Source organism: Kogia breviceps, chromosome 14 (assembly GCF_026419965.1).
Source record: "Kogia breviceps isolate mKogBre1 chromosome 14, mKogBre1 haplotype 1, whole genome shotgun sequence".
Taxonomy (NCBI): Eukaryota; Metazoa; Chordata; class Mammalia; order Artiodactyla; family Physeteridae; genus Kogia; species Kogia breviceps.
In genome coordinates this window covers 70,567,649-70,587,746 of record NC_081323.1, presented here as the reverse complement: position 1 = coordinate 70,587,746, position 20,098 = coordinate 70,567,649, and the positions used below count along the sequence as shown (strand labels likewise).

Sequence of the window (20,098 nt, the reverse complement as noted above, 5' to 3'; positions counted from 1 at the left end):
ACATATAAAATATACTATATTAGTCTATATAATAATATATATACTATATTAGCATATATAAATATACTAATATATATTAAATATATATAAATATATATATTATATACTGCCAAATATATATATGGCAGTATAATTTAAGTTGGTAGCGACTTAAATTTTTGTTTTTTTAATTTACTTATTTTTTGGCTGCATTGGGTCTTCATTGTTGCACACGGGCTTTCTCTAGTTGTGGCGAGCAGGGGCTACTCTTTGTTGCGGTGCATGGGCTTCTCATTGTGTTGGCTTTTTTCGTTGCAGAGCATGGGATTTAGGTGTGCAGGTTTCAGTAGTTGTGGCTCTCAGGCTCTAGAGTGCAGGCTCAGTAGCTGTGGCACACAGGCTTAGTTGCTCCATGGCTTGTGGGATCTTCCTGGACCAGGGCTCAAACCTGTGTCCCCTGTGTTGACAGGTGGATTCCTAACCACTATGCCACCAGGGAAGCCCAGTAGCAACTTAAATTTGAATGCATTTTAAAAACTTTACATTTTGGGGCTTCCCTGGTGGCGCAGTGGTTGAGAGTCCACCTGCCGATGCAGGGGACATGAGTTCGTGCCCAGGTCTGGGAAGATCCCACATGCCATGGAGCGGCTGGGCCCGTGAGCCATGGCTGCTGAGTCTGTGTGTCCGGAGCCTGTGCCCCGCAATGGGAGAGGCCACAACAGTGAGAGGCCCGCATACCACAAAGAAAAAAAGAACTACATTTTTTACTCCCCCCTGTAATGTTAAATGTTTTTGTCATGTATTACGTCTTTTTATTTTGAGTATCCCTTAACTAATTATTATAGTTAAAGTTAATTTTACTACTGTTTTCTTTTAACTTTCATACTAGCTTTATAAGTGATTAATCTACTACCTTTACTATATATTCATGTTTCACCAGAGAGATTTTTATTTTCATATGTTTTCTTGTTATTAGTACCTTTTCTTTTTAGCTTAAAGAAGACCATTTAATATTTCTTATAAGGCTGGTTTAGTGGTGATGAACTCCTTTAACTTTTGCTTGTCTTGAAAACTATCTCTCTTTCAATTCTGAATGATAGCCTTGCCTGGTAGAGTATTCTGGGTTGGAAGTTTTTTCCTTTCATCACTTTGAATATAACATGCCAATCCTTCTGGCTTTCAGAGTTTCTGTTGAAAAATCAGCTGATAATCTTATGGTGGTTTCTTTGCATGTACAAGTTGTTGTTTTTTTTTTTTCTTGCTGTATTTAAGATTCTCTCTTTAACTTCTGACATTTTAATTATAATGTATCTTGGGTGTGGATCTCTTTGGGTTCATCTTGTTTGGAACTCTGTGTGTCCTGGACCTCAATGTCTGTTTCCTTCCCCAGGTTAGGGAAGTTTTTAGCCATTATTTCTTCAAATAAATTTTCTTCCCGTTTCTCTCTCTCTTCTCCTTCTGGGACCCCTATAATGCAGATGTTATATCTACTTGATGTTGTCCCATAGGTCTCTTAAATTATCTTCACTTTTTAAAATTCTTTTTTCTTTTTGCTGATCTGTTTGAATGAGTTCCACTGCTCTGTCTTCCAGCTCAGTGATTTGTTCTTCTACTTCATCTAGTCTGCTATTGAACCCCTCTAATGCATTTTTTAGTTCTCTTATTGTATTCTTCAGCTCTGCAGCTTCTGTTTGGTACTTTCTTATATTTTCTACCTTTTTGTTGATGTTCTCATTATGTTTATCCATCCTTCGCCCAAGTTGGGTGAGCATCTTTATGACCATGAGTTTGAACTCTTTATCAGGTAGATTATTTATCTCTGTTTCATTCAGGCCTTTTTCTCAGGTTTTGTCTTATTCTTTCATTTGGAAACTATTCCTCTGTTTCCTCATTTTGCTTGACTCTCTATGTTGGCTTCTATGTAATAGGCAAAAGAGCCACCTCTCCCAGTCTTGAAGGAGTGACCTTGTATAGGAGATGAGCCTTATCATTCAACTTTTCCCTAGCTCTTGGTTGTCTCTCAAACCTCTGTGATTGTCTAAGTAGCCTGGCTTATTCTTGATAGGCTCCAGTTGTTGAGGATGCACCAAGACCTGTCCGTGTTCCAAAGGGAATGCACTCAGCACCCAGATTCAGGCTGATTGGAAGCCAGATACTCAGGCAGCAGCTTTTAAAGTATGCAGATGTATATACAGTCCTATGGGACTGCAATCATGGACCCTGCTGACCTTCAGACTGGGAGATCTGGAGGTGTCTCCTGGGCAACAGTTGCAAGCATTGGGACTTCAGACGAGTGTGTACGCTCCTTGCTGGGAGGTACCAGTGAGCAGTGGTGAGGCCAAGGGAGGGTGCAAGAATGGTGCCTCCCTGCCTGCTTCCCTGAGAGCACCTCTGTAGCCCTGAAGCCTGTCCCTCAGGTCGAAGCTCCAGGACAACTAAAAGGCCCTTTTTCAGCTGCAGACTGGGGATGTGGCTCCGTCGGCTGCGTAGTGTCCTGGGTGTGATATCCTGCCCAGAACTGGCTTTCTGATTGTCACAATCCTGTGCGCAGGAGCACAGGCCCCTCTGGTTATCAGAGCCAGGCCGTCGAGGTGTTCCCTGTGTGGACTGCACTTGCCCACTGGCGTTAGCAAGGTTGGGAAGGAGCGCTGGGGGCAGGGCACACCTGTGCTTTTAGTGATGTGGGAGGAGAGTGTGGAGCGGGGCACACCCTCAGCTTTCGCGAGGCCATGTCTGCGCCTGTCCACCTGCGCCCCGAGGGAGAGGAAGCGTGCAAAATGGAGTTTTCCAGCCCCTTTGTCCCTGACGTCAACCCTAGATACTCCCTGCCCCACTGGCAGATGCTTTAAGATTAGCAGCTGAATCTCCTTCGCATAGAATCCAGCCACCTCTCAAACTGCTGCCTTTGTGCTGGTTCCTGGGGTGAGTCTGTGCACGAGCTCCTCAACAGGAGTACCTCAGGTTCCCACAGACCCCCGGGTCCCCTGCACATAAACTCCGTTGGTTTCAAAGCCAGATGTTTTGGGGGCTTCGTCTGGCTGCAGGTCCCAGGGTTGGGGTGCCCGATGCGGGGCACAGACAGACCTCTTGCTGCTCAGGAAGGGGCTCTGCCCATGAGATCCTGCCCTACTGTGTGGGGTGTTTGGTGAGGCTGTATCTCTGCCTCTCCTCCCCGTCTTCATGTGGCCCTCTTCTCCCTTTCTGTGAAGGAAGCTGTTCAGCTGGTTTTCAGTTCTTAAGCAGTGGGTGTTATTTCATGAATAGTTGTGGGTGTGGTGCGCTGGGACAAGAGGTGAATTCAGGGTCTTCCTGTGCATCTTGGACTCAAGGGCTCCAGGTGATTCTTATTTTCATCTATTGGCTAATACACTTTTTAAGTTTAAAAATTTTTTAAACTTTTTTTTCATAGAACTTTTCACATACCCACACTCACACGCAAAAGTAGTGAGAATAGTACAATGAAACCCAGACACTCATCATCTGGCTTCAAGAATGGCTTCTTGTTTCATGTATTCTGCTCACATTTTTTGCTAGAGTATTTAAATCACATCCCAGGCATCATGCTATTTCATCCATAAATACTTCATTATGTATCTCTCACTGATAAGGATTAAATTCAGGTTCAAATTCTTTGGGAAGAAAATGTGGTGCTATGTTTATTGTCTGATACCTTACATCAGGAAGAGCATAATGTCTTATTGTTCCACTTCAAAAAAATATATACAGATTTAGTGAATATGTGATTGTTTTCATTTGCTCACTCGTTCATTCATTCACTCACTTAAGAAATGTTTATCAATCGTTCTGTGTGCTGGGCTCTGGGTTGAGCATTGTTCGGAAGGAAAGACCTCCCGGCCATAAAGTAACATTGTAACAATGGTTGAAAACATAACAAGAAGAAGCTGATCCAGGTAATTTTTTTGTTTTTACCTTTCATTCAGTGTTTTATTATGAAAATTTTCAAGCATACAGAAAATAGGAAAGAATTACCCAGTGAACTAGCATTCTAGTTCTAGTTTTTTTTTTCTTTTTTAAAAATTTTATTGAAGTATAGTTGATTTGCAGTGTTGTGTTAGTTTCTGGTATACAGCAAATGGATTCAATTATACATATACATTATTTTTCATATTCTTTTCCATTATGGTGTATCACAGGATATTGAATATAGTTCCTTGTGCTATACAGTAGCAGGACCTTATTGTTTAGCCATCCTATATATAATAGTTGACACTAGTTCTGGTTTTCTCCCATTTTAACATTGAAAGTTTTATGAAGCAGATGGTTAAACAGCCAATAGGAACTTTCTGGCTTAGATAAATGATAAGTAGGAGGGAGATTTAAAAATCATTACGAGTCTTTTTCCTGTGAGGAAATTGAACTCTGGGAATTGTAAAGGGATGTGTCCAAGGGTCACAGACACAATGGGTTAGAGCAGAGGCATTTGCAGGAAAACTCCAGTCTCCACGTGTCATGGTCCTCTTCCTTGGTGGAGTTACCAGGTTTGGCTGCAGTGGATGGACTTGGGAGATCTGTGGAGGCAGCCGGAGCTGCCGTGGAGTCATGATTCTGGGCACTGGGGCAAAGTGCTTCCCAGGCGTGGGCATTGGGCCCGGGAGGCTGCCGCCCTCTCTCTGGCCTGGCTGACAGGCAGAGGGCCCGGCTCCTGGTTCCTGCAGGTCATCCAATGGGCAGGTGCAGCCTCTCTGCAGAACTGCTGCTGCGGGGTGGGCCCTCGGGAAGAGCCAGCCCTGTGGGGACTGTGGCTCAGGAAGGGGCCGCCCTCTGCCGGGGCCAGGCCATTGCCGAAGTCAGTGCAGAAGCTCAAGCGTTGCTGAGCCCAGCCGGGCCTTTTAAAACCCCTTTTTCTTGAGATTTCTTTGCTTTCCTGCATTTTGTCTGTCTTGCTTCTCTTTCCTGGTTCTTGCCCTCACCCTCTGACTAATGATTCCCTGCCCACTTAAAAACCTCTGATGGCCCCTTAGGACCTACAGGACAAAATCCAAACCCCTCGTGGCCTGGCACTGGGGACCCTTCCCAGTCCTGCCCAGGGGGGAGTGCTTGCGGCGGCCTCATCACCTCCCTTTCTGTCTCTCCTGCGCCCCACATGCTCACATTCCAGCCACTCCGAAGGAATTTTTCTTCATTTTCAAAATTTAAAAAAAGTTTTGATTAAAAATCTACTGCTCTGAGACAGTCACTGGTAGCATCTGAGGGACTAATTGTCCCCGTGTGCTTTTCTCTTCCGAGCTGCACGTACACGCACTTCTTCACAAACAGGATCATCTCACATGTGCTCCGTTTATCACGGGCACTTTTTAAAATTGAGTTTTGTTCTCTCTGCTCGGAATGCTATTTTTCCTCGTGTGCATTTGGCAAACTGCCCATCCAAGTAAGCACAGGCACTCGCTCCTGGTTGTGGGCTCCTGCTGGTCTCAGAATGTGCAGTTGCTGCAGCACTGACCTCATTGAGGGCTGTCTTTGTTGCCTGGCCAGAGGGTGCCTGAAGGGCAGGGCCACCCAGGACAGCGCCAGACCCAGCAGGGTCTCCACAAATAGGACTTAATGCAGTTAACACACGACTGCCCGCCACCCGCTGTGTCCATGTGTCTGTGTCTCTGGGCTCCTCTTCCCCTGACCTGGAGGGTCTCCCAAGGCACCAGCCTAAGTCTCTTCCTCATTTTCATGTCTCCCTCTCATCCATTTCTATCAGCTTTCAGTTCTGTCCGACAACCCTAGAATCTAGGTGTTTGGTGCTCTGGCCTGTTAGGTTCAGCCCTTTCTGGGTCAGAGTCAGTGAGAAGGAGGTTTATCCCCCAAACCAGCCTCCCTCCCAGCTGCGTTTCTGGCTACACTATAGGCAGTCCAGTTCCAAGGCGGAAACGCTAGATCACACATTATTGTCCTTGTCCTCACTTGTGTTTATCCTGTTTTGATTTTTAGCCTTCTGGTGTGTATTTGTTGTACAGATGCTCTATGTTAAACAGGTCACAGTTTTCAAAGAAAATAGATCACACCATCCCACCATTGCACTCACTGGTGTTGCTGTGTTCCCACGTGCCCTTTGGGCTCTTCTCTAAGCAGATGGTGTTTACAAGTAACTTTGTATTCTCTGTTACTATTATTATTAGTGGTGGTAGTAGTAGCATTTTGCTTATCTTCTGATTTTCCACAGCTTGGCTCCATACTTACTTATAAAAAAATGTTGCTCTCATTTCTCCCCTTCTTTCCACTTCTGCTGCGGGGTATCCCCCTTGCCCTCAGGCGTCAGGCCCGTGCCTCTCGTGCCTGCATGGCTGCTGCATCTCCCTCCTTCACCCCGCCCTGGCTTGGCAGGCCCTCCCAACGTGGGCTCGTCTTCTCATAACCTTGCAGGGAACCTGCAGTCACTGCCTGCTTCCTACTACAGGGGGTGCACGTGGTTCTCGGGGTGCCCTCTGTGATCCAGCCCAATCCCCTAACACACTTCCGACTTCTCTCTGTACATACTCCCCCCATCCCTAATAATCATTCTAGCACTAATGGCTACTGTGCACGTGGCACTAAGCGTGCGGAAGGGCCCACACTGAGGGCCCCGTGTAATTCCCACAGCAGCCCTGAAAAGCCAGGACTGATGTTATCTCTATTTTACCTATGAAGCAAACAAGTCAGGCGGCACCCGGCTCATTAGTGGTAGGCTTGGTCTTGAACCCAGGTCTCGGTTCTGTATGTGCCGCCTGTGTCTTCAGCACTGCCGTCTGTCTCCTGCTGGGCTGTGTCAGTTTTCCACCCTCTCACCTGTGGTGTGGGCCGCCCTCCCTCTTGCTCTGTCTGCAGAACTCCTGGCCTGCCTGGCTGCATCTGCCCCCAGGCTTTGAGACCTCTGAGGTTGTCTCGCCTCACCTGATTGCTTTCTTTTCTGAATCCTCATTGTACTGAGTCAATACCAGTTGACCTAAGATGTAATTGTCCTCTGTTTCCTGTGTTGCCCATTGAGACAGTAGCTTTGCGTATTGCATGTGGCACCTATCATGGGGCCTGGTCACCCGGAAGAGCCCCGTAAGAGCTGTCGGTGGCCGGTTCTTCCTGGCCAGGCTGTGTTTCTTTGGTTACCCTCTTTCCCTTTCCAGGGGACGAACTGCCCGAGCTGGACAACATGGCCGACAGCTGGCTGGGCTCTGTCGCCAGAGCCACGATGCAGACCTACTGTGACGCGGTCCTCCAGATCCCTGAGCTCAGCCCGCACTCCACCAAGCAGCTGGCCACCGACATCGGTGGGTCCCTGGGACGGGTTAGGGGAGGGTCAGCTCTGGCCTGTTGCATCCGTCAGGCCCCCTGCCCTCCAGGAGCGTCGTCCCAGGTCTCCTCTCAACTTCAGCTCTGGGTTTGTCTGTGAAGCTTTGTTAAACATGTGGACTCCCCAGGCCCCACCCCCAGAGATTCTGATGTAATAAGCCTGGATAGAAGCCTAGACACCAGTGTTGTGACAGGTGTCCCCGTGGACTCGGATAGCTGCCGAGGCTGAGAGCCGTTAAGGGGCGCTGTGCCGAGGTGGGTTGGGATGTGTGATGCCGCCTTGCCCCGCCTTGCCTTCAGCCCGTCGACAGAATCGTCAAGCACGCTGATGTTGAATAAGCTCTCACTGTGCACAGGCGTGCCCGGTGCTGGGCCAAGCGCTGCGCACCCACTGGCTTACACGTGAGCTCAGCACCCCTGCCTTCATCACCCTGATAAGGAAGCGGGGGCACAGAGCATGTGTATCACGAGGCCACCCGGCCAGGGTTGCCCCGTGGTCTCCATCCAAGTACCTGCCTGCCTCCCGGGTCACAGGGCCGTGTGCCCAGCTGCTCCTGCTGGCGCATGTCCCTGGAGGTGATGCCACCTGCAGGGTGCTCTGAGGCTGGGGGTACTGCAGGCAGGTGGTCGGGGCGTCTCCCCAGCCTCTTGGTATCAGTCCATTGCCTGCCTGTTCTTTAGCTGGAGGCAGCTCTTGGAGCAGGCGAGGGAGAGGGTGGCGGGAGCCTTAAATATTAGCTCTTTGGGGACCCCCCCAGAGCTGTGCCCTGGGTGACCCCAGGCCCGAGCCAGCCTCTTGTTTTGCTGAGGAAGAAATGGAAGTGAGGCCCTTTGCTCCGGGTCCCAGAGCAGTGAGTGATGGGGCCACGCCTGGCACCCAGCTGCCCCGGCTCTGTGCTTATTCGTGGTCGGCTCTCAGCCGTTACAGGGCAGCAGCCAGCTTTCGTCATCTCACTGGGCACAGGTTCAGTGAAGAGATGAAGGGGTTCAAATGTTCATCGGTGGCCCCTGTTGGTGTAGGAGGGAGCATCGAGGAGAGAACCAGCGGAACCAGTGCATGAGATTTGGGGGTGGTCCCTAGGGTTCACTTGTCCACTCGCGCCTCCCGCCCTGTTAAGCTGCCGTCCACACCCATCTGCCCGCTCGCTCAGTGATAACTGTCACGTGCCTGCCCAGCGATGACTGAGCGTCTGCTACGTGCCAGCCGTCGTGCTACGAGGTGGGATGCAGGAGAGGTTTGGACAGTGAGGGAGTGTGCTCAGGGGCCGGGAGGTTGCCAGGTGGTGACACGATAGAGAGCGGAGAGGCCTGTGGCAGCGCGTGGCCACCTTAAAGACGCTCAAATTAAGCATTAAAATGTAACAAAACCAGAAACACTCTTGCTGTCTGAACAGAAGATGTCACGTAGAGCATGTAGAGCATGTCCCATGTAGACATGGACATGGGACATGTCTACATGTCCCATGTAGAGCATGGGCTGCCGCTTCGCAGGTCCTGGCCGACAGTCGAGGGGAACTCACAGTTTTATGGGTGAATATGTGCCAGAGGCAGGCGCCTGACTGGTTGGTGGTGCCCTTCCTAGGAAGCGGCTCGCTGGGACGTGAGTCAGGCAGCCAGGGCAGAGTGGGCACCTCCTCTGGGCTCTGCCCTGAGCCGGGCCTCAGGAAGAAGACACAGGGGAGATAGAGCCGTGCCTGGAGCTCCCGCCTAGTCGGGCAGAAAAGATTAACGTGGGTGGTCATCAGAACAGGAGGGACCTGCGGGGTGCTGCGTCTCCCGGTCCACTCAGAGCAGGAAGAGGGAGGAGCTGGGGAGCGCCCCTCCCCGGGCAGGGAAGGAGCAGCCAATCACCGACCAGCCGCGTCACGTCAGGTGCGTCCGCCGTCCTTGTCCCACTTCATCCCCCAAACACGCTGCCTGATGGGTACGAACTGCATCCACAGGTGGAAGTAGAGACTCGAGAGGTGGATGGAGTCACTGAGGTCACCTTGACCTCGGAAACCCGGTTTCCTCCTCCACTCTGCCGGCGCTGCCCGAGCTTGCCTGCCGGTGGGAGGGCACTGCTGCTTTTTAGAAGGACAGGAGCCTCAGACCCTCTCTTGGAAACGCTTATCGACTTGGCCTAGGGGTGGGCTCAGTAATCTGTCCAGACTCGTACCCTAAGGGGTTATCTGGGAGGTGTGGGAACTGCGTTACACCAGGCCTGGCGTTACACCTGCACCGTCCAAGTCCCCCCCTGTAGGGGCTCTGCTGGGAAATCTTCGGGAGCTGCTTAGATAAGCCCTGTGTCTCCTGACCCCGTGGGTTTTCCGTGTCGTCAGTGGGGTCCGCTGGGGAGCAGGGCTGGGAACGCAGGAGTCCCCAGGGTAGAGCTTCGGCTGAGGTCGGCTGGTTGGGCTGGAGAGCTGAGTGTGCAGTGGGAGTGGCGGGGACGGGGCGATGTTGGCAACTCCTTTGTGAGATTAGAATTCCTGGACCCGGGCCGAGCTCACAGGCAGGTCTGACCCCTTGGGAAAGCCCTCAGAGTGAAGGCTTGTGGGCTGAGAGCAGACCTGGCAGCCAGCACTTGGGGGATGGGGGTGTGTCTTGTCCCTTACCGCGGGGAGGCCTTTGGAGCTCGTCCTCTCGGTGCTGAGCCGGTCGAGCTGTGTCTGTCTGCTCCCACCCCACAGACTACCTGATCAACGTAATGGACGCCCTGGGCCTGCAGCCGTCCCGCACCCTCCAGAACATTGTGATGCTCTTGAAGACCAAACCCGAGGATTACAGACAGGTCAGCAAAGGCCTGCCCCGTCGCCTCGCCAGCACGGTGGCCACCATGCGGGGTGTGGACTACTGACCCCCACACACCCGGCTGATAAGAGGGTCGGGGCTGGAGTTCTGGGGCCACAGAAGCCCCCAGAATGGATTTGCTCTAAAAATCCGCCTGGGATTGGGCAAAATTTGTTTCAAAAAGATGTGGTTCATTTGTATAATCAAAAAAAAAAAGGTTGTAAGTTAGAGGTGTATTATTTATCAGTGAGGAATTTTCAGATGATTTTTTTCTTTTTTTTTTTTTTTTTTTTTTCCGGGACGCGGGCCTCTCACTGTTGTGGCCTCTCCCGTTTCGGGAGAGCCTGAGCACAGGCTCCGGACGCACAGGCCCAGCGGCCATGGCTCACGGGCCCAGCCGCTCCGCGGCATGTGGGATCTTCCCGGACCGGGGCACGAACCCATGTCCCCTGCATCGGCAGGCGGACTCTCAACCACTGCACCACCAGGGAAGCCCTCAGATGATTTTTTAAAATGATCCTCTCTTGAAAGTGCAATTAATAAATACTGTGAAATGCAAGAAGGCTGTTTTCCTCAGTGAATATTGGGGTGCTTCTCATGTGCTGTGCTGTCTGCACTGAGGATTCGGCTGGAAAGGATAGTCCCAGCTGGGTTAGCCTGCTCGTGCCAGCCCTCCGGAGGGGCACTGCCGCGGATGTGGCCCCTGAACCAGCCCCACTGGGCTACCAGGGCCGTGTCTCTCTGGGTTTGTCATCCAGGGATTCCCACACATTCTGTCCCCACATCTTTGGAACCAGTTTGGCTAGTCCCGAAAGAGCATCAGCTGCGAATCTGCACCAAGAAAAATATTTTGGTTTCTCATGTGATGGATCACAGACTGTCCGTGGCAGGGCTTGAGCCTGGCTCCTGCCTTGAAGTGGGAGCTGGTAACCTGGAAGGTGAAAAGAGCTGCTTTGAAGTGGAAACCTCTTTGCAATGACCTCTGTGCCAGTGTGGGTGAGAGCCACTAGGACAGGCTTGGTCTTGATTCCCAGCTTTGCCACCTTCCAGCTGTGTGACCTTGGGAAAGTCATTTGCCTCTCCGAGCCTCATTTCCTAATCCGAAAAACAGGGGTCATAACGGTACCTAACTCATAGGGTTATTTGAAGAGCCACTGAGACACAGTGGGGGCAACAGCATGTAGTAAGTGCACAATAGCTGCTAATTTCATAGTCCTCTAGCATCTGTAATCTACCTTCCCTTTGGGGGTAGAGGAGGGAATTACAGAATGACATTTTTCTGGGCAATTTTGGCCCTGCTAGACTAATTTGTCACCCCTAAACGGCTCTAATGGGACCCCAGAGTGGGAATAGGACAGCCCTTCTCTCCTCTGGGTCCGGAGGGGAGAGGAATGCCTGTCTGCCTGACCCAGAGCCTGCTTTTGGAGATGTGGCCATCATCCATCTTCACCCCGGCCCTCAGTACTCCTCAAGAGAGGGATGGCAACTGGTACCCACATCAGCCTGGTCCCTGTCTCCCGTCTACAAGCAGCTTTGGGGGCCAGAAGCTCCTTCCCGCTCCGCTTCAACATGTCTCTGAGCAAAACTTCTCACAGGAGTCTGTAAGGGGTTGCCCGCTGTAGATGCACCCCAGGATGGCCCGGCAGCATCTCCCATCCTCAGTCACAGTGGTCGGTTCGGAATGAGCGTGTGGCTCAGGCTGATCCAAAGGAGCCTCACTGTCGAGACTTTTGCTGGGACACTGTGAAGGAAAAGCTTTCTTCCTGCTGTGGTTGCTGACCTGAGGGAATGGAGTCTGGGACTTTGGAGGCAAGAGTAGCATATGGAGAGAAACTGTTTGAGAGGGATATCAACACAGAAGAAAATAGCGCCTGTAGCTGAACCCCTGGATACAGCCGTGCTTGAAATCCCTGGACTTTAATTATAAGAACCAATGAATTCCCCTTTTAACTCAAGTTCAAATTAACTTGTGACCAAAGGGCTGGCAAATGGAGTTAGATAATAATCATTGCTCTGCCTGCCCCAGAGCCTCAGATGAGATAATAAATATGAAAGCCCTGGGCTTCTCTGAGGAACTGGTATTCTTATGACCAGGAGTCTCACCTTTGTCACTTACAAGAATAGCAATCTAGTCTAGCACCTTACTTTACCTCTCCAAGCATCAGTTTATTTACTTGTAAAATGGCATGATCATATTTCTCAGTGGTTATGAGAATTCAATGAAGTAAGACTTACTTATAAACTACTTGGCCTGGTGCCTGGCATGTCGTAAGTGTTTGATACAATATAGCCATTGTTTAAAAACCAATAATAGTGAGTGTGGTGACAACAACTACCATTGCTATTGATAAAAGTCCGAGTCATAGTAGTAAGTGTGGTAATTACCAAGAACTGAGACTCCAGCGTACAGACTCGTCTGGCCCTGAGCTCGGAAACCCGGCTTCCCCAAGGCCTGCCCCACTCAGTCCCTAGCAATGCTGCCTTTGGCTGGAGTGGCATCAGCCTGTGACACCTCCTTCCTCCACAGGTGCCATCGTGGGCACTTAATGGGAGGACAGCTTGTTTGCCTTTCAGGCCAAGGACCCAGGTGTTCTAGGCCAGCAGGGCTGGGATGCCCTGGACCCAGGGTCTGAAGCGAGAGCTCCTTTACCACCAGGGCCAGCAGGTGACAGCAGGCCCCTGCAGTGGTCAACTGTCTGCAGCTGCCAGACCACATTCTTCTTTGATAACAGCTCCCTGATCTCTCTTTGGGAAGCCATTAGGGTTGCCATATTTAGCAATTAAAAATACAGGAAGCTCAGTTAAATTTGAATTTCAGAAAAACAGTGAATGATTTATTAATATGCCCCCCAAATTACATGGATATATGTCTACTAAAAAATTAATCTGCTGTTTATCTAAAGTTCCAGTTTAACTTGGTGGCCTATATTTTATCCAGCACCCCTAAGAGCCATGTCCCCACCACCCTCAGACCATGTGATTCTGCTGGGGGCCAACTGGCCTCAGGTATGGGCAGGGTCTGACCAATCCCAGCAGCCTGCCAGTTGGGCACACTGATGATTGGCTCAGAGACAGGCATGTGACCCACTCAGTGACCAATGAGAGTCTGCCTGGGAACTTGCCGTGACAATTGGGAAAGAGGTGCTCTCTCATAGCTGAGTTTGGAGTTGCAGATGGCCCTTTGCTGCTGTAAAGTAAGGACAGCCTGCCTGGGAAGGCAGAGAGAACAGACATCACTTGAGCTGTTGGAGATGCTTTTGCTTAAGCCAGTTTTGAGTACTTCTCCCATCTTACCTCTCTTTCTCTCTCTCTTGATTCTTGCAACCCAAAGAAATAAGTTGGACGACACTGAAAAAGGCATAAAGCCACTGTTTCAGGGACAACTTGAAAGAAACTTTAAAAATCACCAGCTTGGACCTTTCTTTGGCCAGGCCTCTGCTCTCAAGTTGTTATGGACACCCTTCCACCCCCAGAGATGCATCAGGGCACTCTGGCTGCCCAGTCAGACAAAGAACAAAGCTAGACTCCGTGTTTTCTACTTTTATTTTCCAGAACAAAACGTGCCACCTGGCAGGGCCTCTGATGCCTGCTAGTCACCAAAGCTGTCCTCACTAAACCCATTCACAAGGTCACAAGCGTGCTGCCTGTTCATCTCTGGGGCAGACGGTGACCGGCCCTGGGAGGGAGGTGGCCTGCCTCCACGGGAGGATGCTCTGGGTCTTGGAGCCTGGCTGGGGGCATCCCAGGCTAAGGATTGGGTCAGGTTGGAGGGTGCGGGCAGGAACACAATACCCACATCCGTACCAGCACTGTTACTCCACGGAGCCCTCGGCCTGGGATTGGCCAGGAGCTGCTGGCTCTCTGTAGAGGGACCTGGACTCTGGCCTTGGCCACCTATCGTCCCGGGCCTGTGGAGAGGGCATCATAAAATGCGGCCTTGGGCAACGGTCTCCACTACTCAGGTCCGAATTCCTGGGCTGCCCGGATGGGCAGGGTCTAGATGGCATCGCCCTCGTTGTCAGACTCGATGACATCCAGTGGCTGCAGACGCAAGGAGTCGTAGTTGGGGGGTGGGGTGCCTGGGATGGGCGGGGCCTGCTCATGGGGGTGGGGCCTAGCATCGGGGCCGTGTGTGGCCCTGTCAGGCTGGAAGCCAAAGTTGGTGTGGGCCTCCACCAGCTCAGCCACGGTGGGCGGCGGGCCATCGTAGCGGGCCCGGGCCCGCCTCTGCCGCAGGCTCTTGGCGAGGGCCACCAGCCTGATGATGGTGATCCACACGAAGTCGATGATGATCTCCCCGAACTCGATGAGGCACAGCACCGAGCCCCCCATCCAGAAGCCGAACTGTCCTCCCAGATTTGAGAGCAGCCAGACGATCTGTGGGAAGCAGGGGACTGAGGGCCTGGCCGGGGAAGGGGGGCTGGTCGGGCCACAGATTCCTGCCTCAAGCCCAGCCTCAAGGGTTCCCGTGAGGTGGGGCTGTTGGCCGGGAAGGGGGAAAGGGTGACCGTCTCAGCCCGGGGAAGGAATTTGACACTTCTTAAGGGACCTTCCTCTTTCCTCTGTTGGGCTCAGGACCCTCCCCACCCTCAGGGTACCAGGTGGAGGGACTGCAGGCAGGGCTGAGGTGCCAGGAGCCCCCAGACTCACGTTATTTGCTGCTGACTCCTCAATGGTGCGATAGTTGTATTCTTGGAAGTAGATGTTGAGCTTGATAATTCCCTTCCTTCAGGAGGCAGCAAAGGGGGCTGGTGCCCTCTCCCCAAGACACAGACACACACACGAAAGGCAGCAAGGGCACACATGCACATGCACACACACACACACACACACACACGAAAGGCAGCAAGGACACACACACACACGAAAGGCAGCAAGGGCACACGCACATGCGCGCACACACACACACACACACACACACACGAAAGGCAGCAAGGGCCCCCAGCCCTCCTCTGGCTCGAGCTTCTCACGTGCCACTCCCAGGAGTGGTGAGGTCCAAACAAGAGCCAGGAAGGGCCCCTCTAGGCCTTGGGGCCACAAAAGGCACCACTGCCCAGCACCCATCCTGTGCACCCCTTTCTGAACCAGCTCTCCAGAGGACCCTGGGGCCTGAGACAGTCCTGAGGATCAGCCCTGGGCTCCCCTCTCCTGCTCCCAGCCCAGGTACAGTAGGCTTGACACAGAGTCCTAAGCCTTGGCTCTCCGTCAGGGGACCTGAGATGGTCCTCAGAAGGGCGATCCTCTCTCACACATCCAGGCTTCTGCCGGGACATTGCTGCCTCTTCTTATTTGTCTGAACATTTACTACTCCTTGCAGGATCAGCTCAAGTGTCATCTCCCTATACAGACCTTCCTTAACTCTCAGGAAGAAGGAGCCTCCTTCCCTGCTGGGATCCCACAGGAAGGGTCCCGGGCCGACTCCCATCAGCATAAGCCCTGTTCGCATACCTCTGTCCTCTAGGCTCGAACTTCCTGATGGACTGAACCTTCCGTCTTTCCTGTGCTCAATGCATGTCTGTGTTGAATGGATGGAGGGTGGGTGGGCAGCTGGATGTGTGAGTGGAGAGGTGGATGGGTGGAAGACTGGAAGGATGGATGATGGGTGGATGGGTGGATGGGTACGAGTATGAAAGGATTGGAGGGGCTGGATGGCCGGATGAACAGGTGACAGATGGAAGAACAGGCTGTCCTTTAGGAAGTGGTAGCCTCTGAACGCCCCTGGCTGGCCTCTCTCTCAGCCCCAGTGTTCCTCCTCTAGGCTTGCTTCTGAATCTGACTGACCGGTGTGAGGTGCCTGAGTAGCTGCTCTGGGCCCAGGCCCCCCCCCACCCGAGGCTCTGGTTCCTCCTCTTTTCTGCCTTCCCTGGCCCGTCCAGACTCTGAGCTCACCTGTTCAAGGTGATATTGGTGCTCTGGTCCCGCTCCTGAGACAACACATGGAAAATCCAGTCCTGGAACCCAAAAAGGCAGCTGAAAACAACGGTGCCTTGCAGCATCCCCTCCCAATCGTGGGCCCTGCTACCTGTGGAGGGAGACCACAGCCCTGTATCTTCTTGAAGCCCCTGGGGGACCATGTGTAGGCCCAGGGAGGAAGCGGAGGGTGACAGCGCACGCCGCGGCTGCTGTTCTGGGGAGAATGCGCCCGGGTCTCTGGGCTCCCCCTCAGGCCCCCCGTGCCAGCTCTTTCCCATCTCTGGCCCTGGCACCTGCTGTTCCCTTGGCCCAGATCCTCCCCAGACCTGCCCAGCCTGGCTCGGCCCCATCCTCCAGTTTTAACTCAAATGTCACCTTTTTAGGGAGGTCTTCCCTGACTACCCTGTCTAAAGCCTTTTCCCCCAGTGACCCTCTCATAATCTGGTCTACCCTACACAGCCATCTGAAATGATCTTATTTCCGTATATCGTCTGTCTCTCCAGGTAGAAAGTACACTCCGTAAGGGCAAAGGGCCATGTGTCTCGCTTACTGCCGTGTCCCCAGCACAGTGCTTGGGGGACATGGGTGGAAGTAAGCGGGGAGGGAGGGGAAGGAGGGAGGAACCCCCCCTCTGTAAAGTTCCAAACAGCCTGCAGACCTCTGCCCAGACCTGCCTCCCGCCCAAAGACGGGCAGCCAGGAGCTTGGCCGCGCCCCTGGCTCACCTCAGAGGCCTCAGAAGGCCAGACGGCCATGGAGATGGTCATCTTGTACTGAGTGTCACTGCAAGAGAGAAGGCAGCCTGTCACTGTCCCCGCCCGCCCCACCATCCACCGCCCGCCCGGCCGCCCACGCGAGCCTCCAGGCTGGACTCACTTGCAGGACTCCTTACAGAGGTCGATGCAGGTCTCCCTCTGTGCCAGGCTCATGCGCAGGGCCGAGTAGCAATAGGCTGAGCGGTAGGGGGTGGGGAGGGACTCTGAGCTGGGTTTTGTGCTTTGAGCCTCTGGCTGCCCTCTGCCCTCCTGGCCCTGGGCCACCTAAGGCCTGTGGTTAGGTTGAGTGCGGGGAGTTATCTCAATCCTAACTCCCCTGGTCACGGAGAACCACCTACATCCACCCCCAACCCACCCCGTCGCCGGCCATTTCACCCCAGCCTGGCCTGGGGGATCCTCTCCCCAGACATCCCAGCCCCAGCTCAGCAGCTTTCCCTCCACTTGTCACCCGATCCTGGCTGGTGGGCCGGGGTGATGGGGTCATGTGGGAAGGGGTGGGTGGTTGGAAGGGGTAAAGTTTTCCCCTCTTGTCCACACATTTTGTTAGTTTTGAGAGGTGGTAGGGGGCTTCCCTGGTGGTCCAGTGGTAAAGAATCCGCCTTCCAATGCAGGGGATGCAGGTTCGATCGCTGGTCAGGGAACTAAGATCCTACCTGGCCACAGGGCAACTAAGCCCGCGGGCCACAACTACTGAGCCCGTGCGCCTCAACTAGAGAGCCCGTGTGCCGCAAACTACAGAGCCCACGCGTCCTGGAGCCCACGCGCCACAACTAGAGAAGAGAAAACCCGCACGCCACAGCTAGAGAGAAGCCTGCCCGACGCAACAAAAGATCCCGCACGCCTCAGCGAAGATCCCGTGTGCCGCAACTAAGACCCGATGCAGCCAAGAAGTAAAATAAAGGTTAAAAATAAAAGAGGTGGTGGGATGCTCTTTGCTGCTGACAACATCCATCGGTGTTTGGACTCCAAGCCTGGATCCCAGCTCAGTGTGAGCCCAGCAGGGGCTCCCCCGCCTGTGGCTTCAGGTCTCAAGGACAAATTCTCTCCCGAACATACAGGTTTCACGTGTACACTTAATGGAGTCGAAGAGTAGGGGGAGTGGCGAGAGGGGCTGTGGTCTGAGAGGACGGGGACAGAGGGCGTGGAGCTCCGACCTCCCTTGTGGTCAGGGCCTTCGGGGGCAGTGGCCCAGCTGGCGGGAGGCCAGTCCCCCGGGGCTCCCCACTCACCCCAGTCTGGGAATTCCTGGTTGTTGCAGTATTTCTCTCCGCGGGGCAGCGGGTACAGGTAGTGGCCACAGCTGCAGTTATGGATCATGTGGTCTTGGAAGCAAGAGCGAATACAGGCCTGGGGGTGGAGGAGGTGCGGAGAGAATGCAGACTTGACGGTGACATCCCCATCCCAGCCGCGGGGGAAGGGGGCCCGGAGAGCTTGCTGCCCAGGCCACGGGGGCTGGGGGAGCGGGGGGAGGGGCCCCTGCTGCGCAGAAGCCTCCTCCAAGTTGGGGCGTGGCGGTCCTCCCCTGTCCCCGGCCCCCATAGAGGGACTCGGGCCGGACGCCGGCTCTCTGAGGATGGCCCCTGCCACCTTTCAGAGTTGGGGCCCCACGGATGACACGGGGAGGGGTGGCTTGTTCCAACACTAAAGCTGACTCTGAGGGACTTCCCTGGCGGTCCAAGGGTTAGGACTCTGCGCTTCCACTGCGGGGGGCACGGGTTTGATCCCCGGTCAACGCACTAAGATCTGCATGTGGCCAAAAAAAGGCAAACTCTTAGATAGCTCTTGTCACAAGGCTGCCAGCAGGTTTCCGAGCCCTTTACGTGGAAGGACCCAGAAGGGAAGACAGGCAGGCTTGCCCTGTGCTCCTTTTTCCTGGAGAGAAACACTCAGGGAAGGCGAGAAGTGTGCTGTGAGTGCTCAGAGTGGATGGAAGAGGAAGTGACCTTCTACAGAATGTCCCCTGGTTGGGATGGGGGGGGGAGAGTGGACTCCCCCTCCCCTCCCCCCGCCCCGCTGAATCTACTCATACTGGGTTTTCAGGTCATTCCACTCAGAGCTGAGCTATGTGCCCCGGGGCCAGCCCTTAGCCTCCGAGCCTCAGTTTACTCCTGTCGTTCCCGTCGGCTCAGGCGGGGAGGTCAGCTTGCCATGGGGCGCTCAGCGAATGGAAGCAGCCACTCCTCACGTCTCTCGCCACCCAGTTTCCCAAGTGCTGCCTCTGGAGGACTCCCTGCTCCCACCCTGGCCAAGGAGCCCACAGCTTCCTTAACGCTCTCCTGCCTGCTGCTTCCCAGGCTAACGCATCGTCTCCTCCGTCCTCCCTGGCAAGCCTGTGGGCTCCCTGCGGGAGGAGGTGGCCGGGGGGAGGTGGCAGATGAAATGGCACAGCCAGGAGGAGCGGGTCTGGGGCGAGGCCAGGGGCAGTGGGGTCAGAAGGGAGCCCTGACGTTGGCCAAGTGGCTCACACTGGCCCAGACCTCACTGTCTCACCTGTAAGGCGGGAGTCCTCTCCAGGGCTCAGCTGAGGCTGGGCTAGGGCGGGGCCTGGGTGGGCCGAGCACCTGACCAGGGCCTGGGGCTTTGCCAAGGTCTCCGGCCACAGTGGTGACTGCACTGGACGAAGCAAGAACTGAGGTTTCTCTGGAATGAGGTCTCCAGGGCTGGGGCCTGATGCCTCTGGCCTCCTCCTCCGTGTTCCCCACCTCCCTGTGCTGTCTTGTCTGTCCATCTGTCCCTCCAGAGGCTTGGAAGGTTCCCTGAGCTCTCTATCGCAGGCAGAAGCCCCTCTAGACAGGAGGGTCAGAGTGTGGGGTGCCTGGGGTCAGCTGGATGGAGTGGGCAGGCAGGCGGGCATGGAGGAGAGTGGAGTCCCCCGACTAAGGCAAACGGGGAGACCACACCTTGTTTGGGGCCCTCAGACACGGAGCCAGGCACTGCTCTGCCCTGGCCCTTGTTACACCTCAGTTTCCTTATCCACCAAGGCAGACTGGGCTGGGAGAGAAAGTGTCAGCAAGTGGTCACTTTTGCAAAGATTTAGTGTGTCCTCTCCACTGGGGCCAGGCCTCCTGGGCTGACCTTGGAGATCAGCGTGAGGGGGAAGCCCCCAGCTGCAGCAAGGGGGATTGAGGCCAGACCCAAAGAGGGACTTCTTAGGTACATCAATGAGGCATTTGGACTGGGGTCTGTAAGCCCCAATTTCCTCATTCCTAATAATAGTATCTACATCTTAGGGTTGTTGTGAGGGTTAAATGATTTAATGTATATATGTGAAGCACGTGGAACAGTGCCTGCCTAGCACACAATAAGCCTGCTGTTACTAGTACATTAATACTTATAATAAATAGCATATATAATGAATGCTATTAATAGCATAATACGTTAACAAGA

The 20,098-nt window shown here is 53.5% G+C and overlaps 2 protein-coding genes across 9 annotated transcripts in view; one reads left to right on the top strand and one right to left on the bottom strand.

The window, feature by feature from the left end:
- The window catches only part of COG7 (component of oligomeric golgi complex 7), an 85,464-nt gene extending 74,879 nt beyond the window's left edge, over positions 1–10,585 (top strand). For 4 of the 5 annotated variants that reach the window (XM_059036971.2, XM_067013606.1, XM_067013605.1 and 1 more), the window contains 2 exons: positions 7,086–7,229; positions 9,924–10,585. In XM_059036971.2, the coding sequence (XP_058892954.1) occupies positions 7,086–7,229; positions 9,924–10,090 (311 nt within the window). In that variant the 3' untranslated portion in view covers positions 10,091–10,585. The remainder of the gene's footprint in view (positions 1–7,085; positions 7,230–9,923) is intronic. The other variant, XM_059036972.2, reaches the window with a different exon arrangement.
- A 2,963-nt stretch (positions 10,586–13,548) lies between these two features.
- SCNN1B (sodium channel epithelial 1 subunit beta) overlaps positions 13,549–20,098 on the bottom strand; it is a 76,998-nt gene continuing 70,448 nt past the window's right edge. For 3 of the 4 annotated variants that reach the window (XM_067013603.1, XM_059036997.2, XM_067013602.1), the window contains exons 8-13: positions 17,941–18,058; positions 16,812–16,887; positions 16,661–16,718; positions 15,913–15,974; positions 14,674–14,749; positions 13,549–14,400 (exon numbers count right to left, since the gene is read on the bottom strand). In XM_067013603.1, coding sequence (XP_066869704.1) covers positions 14,020–14,400; positions 14,674–14,749; positions 15,913–15,974; positions 16,661–16,718; positions 16,812–16,887; positions 17,941–18,058 — 771 coding nt within the window. In that variant the 3' untranslated portion in view covers positions 13,549–14,019. Of the gene's footprint in view, positions 14,401–14,673; positions 14,750–15,415; positions 15,668–15,912; positions 15,975–16,660; positions 16,719–16,811; positions 16,888–17,940; positions 18,059–20,098 lie in introns of those variants that run through there. The other variant, XM_067013604.1, reaches the window with a different exon arrangement.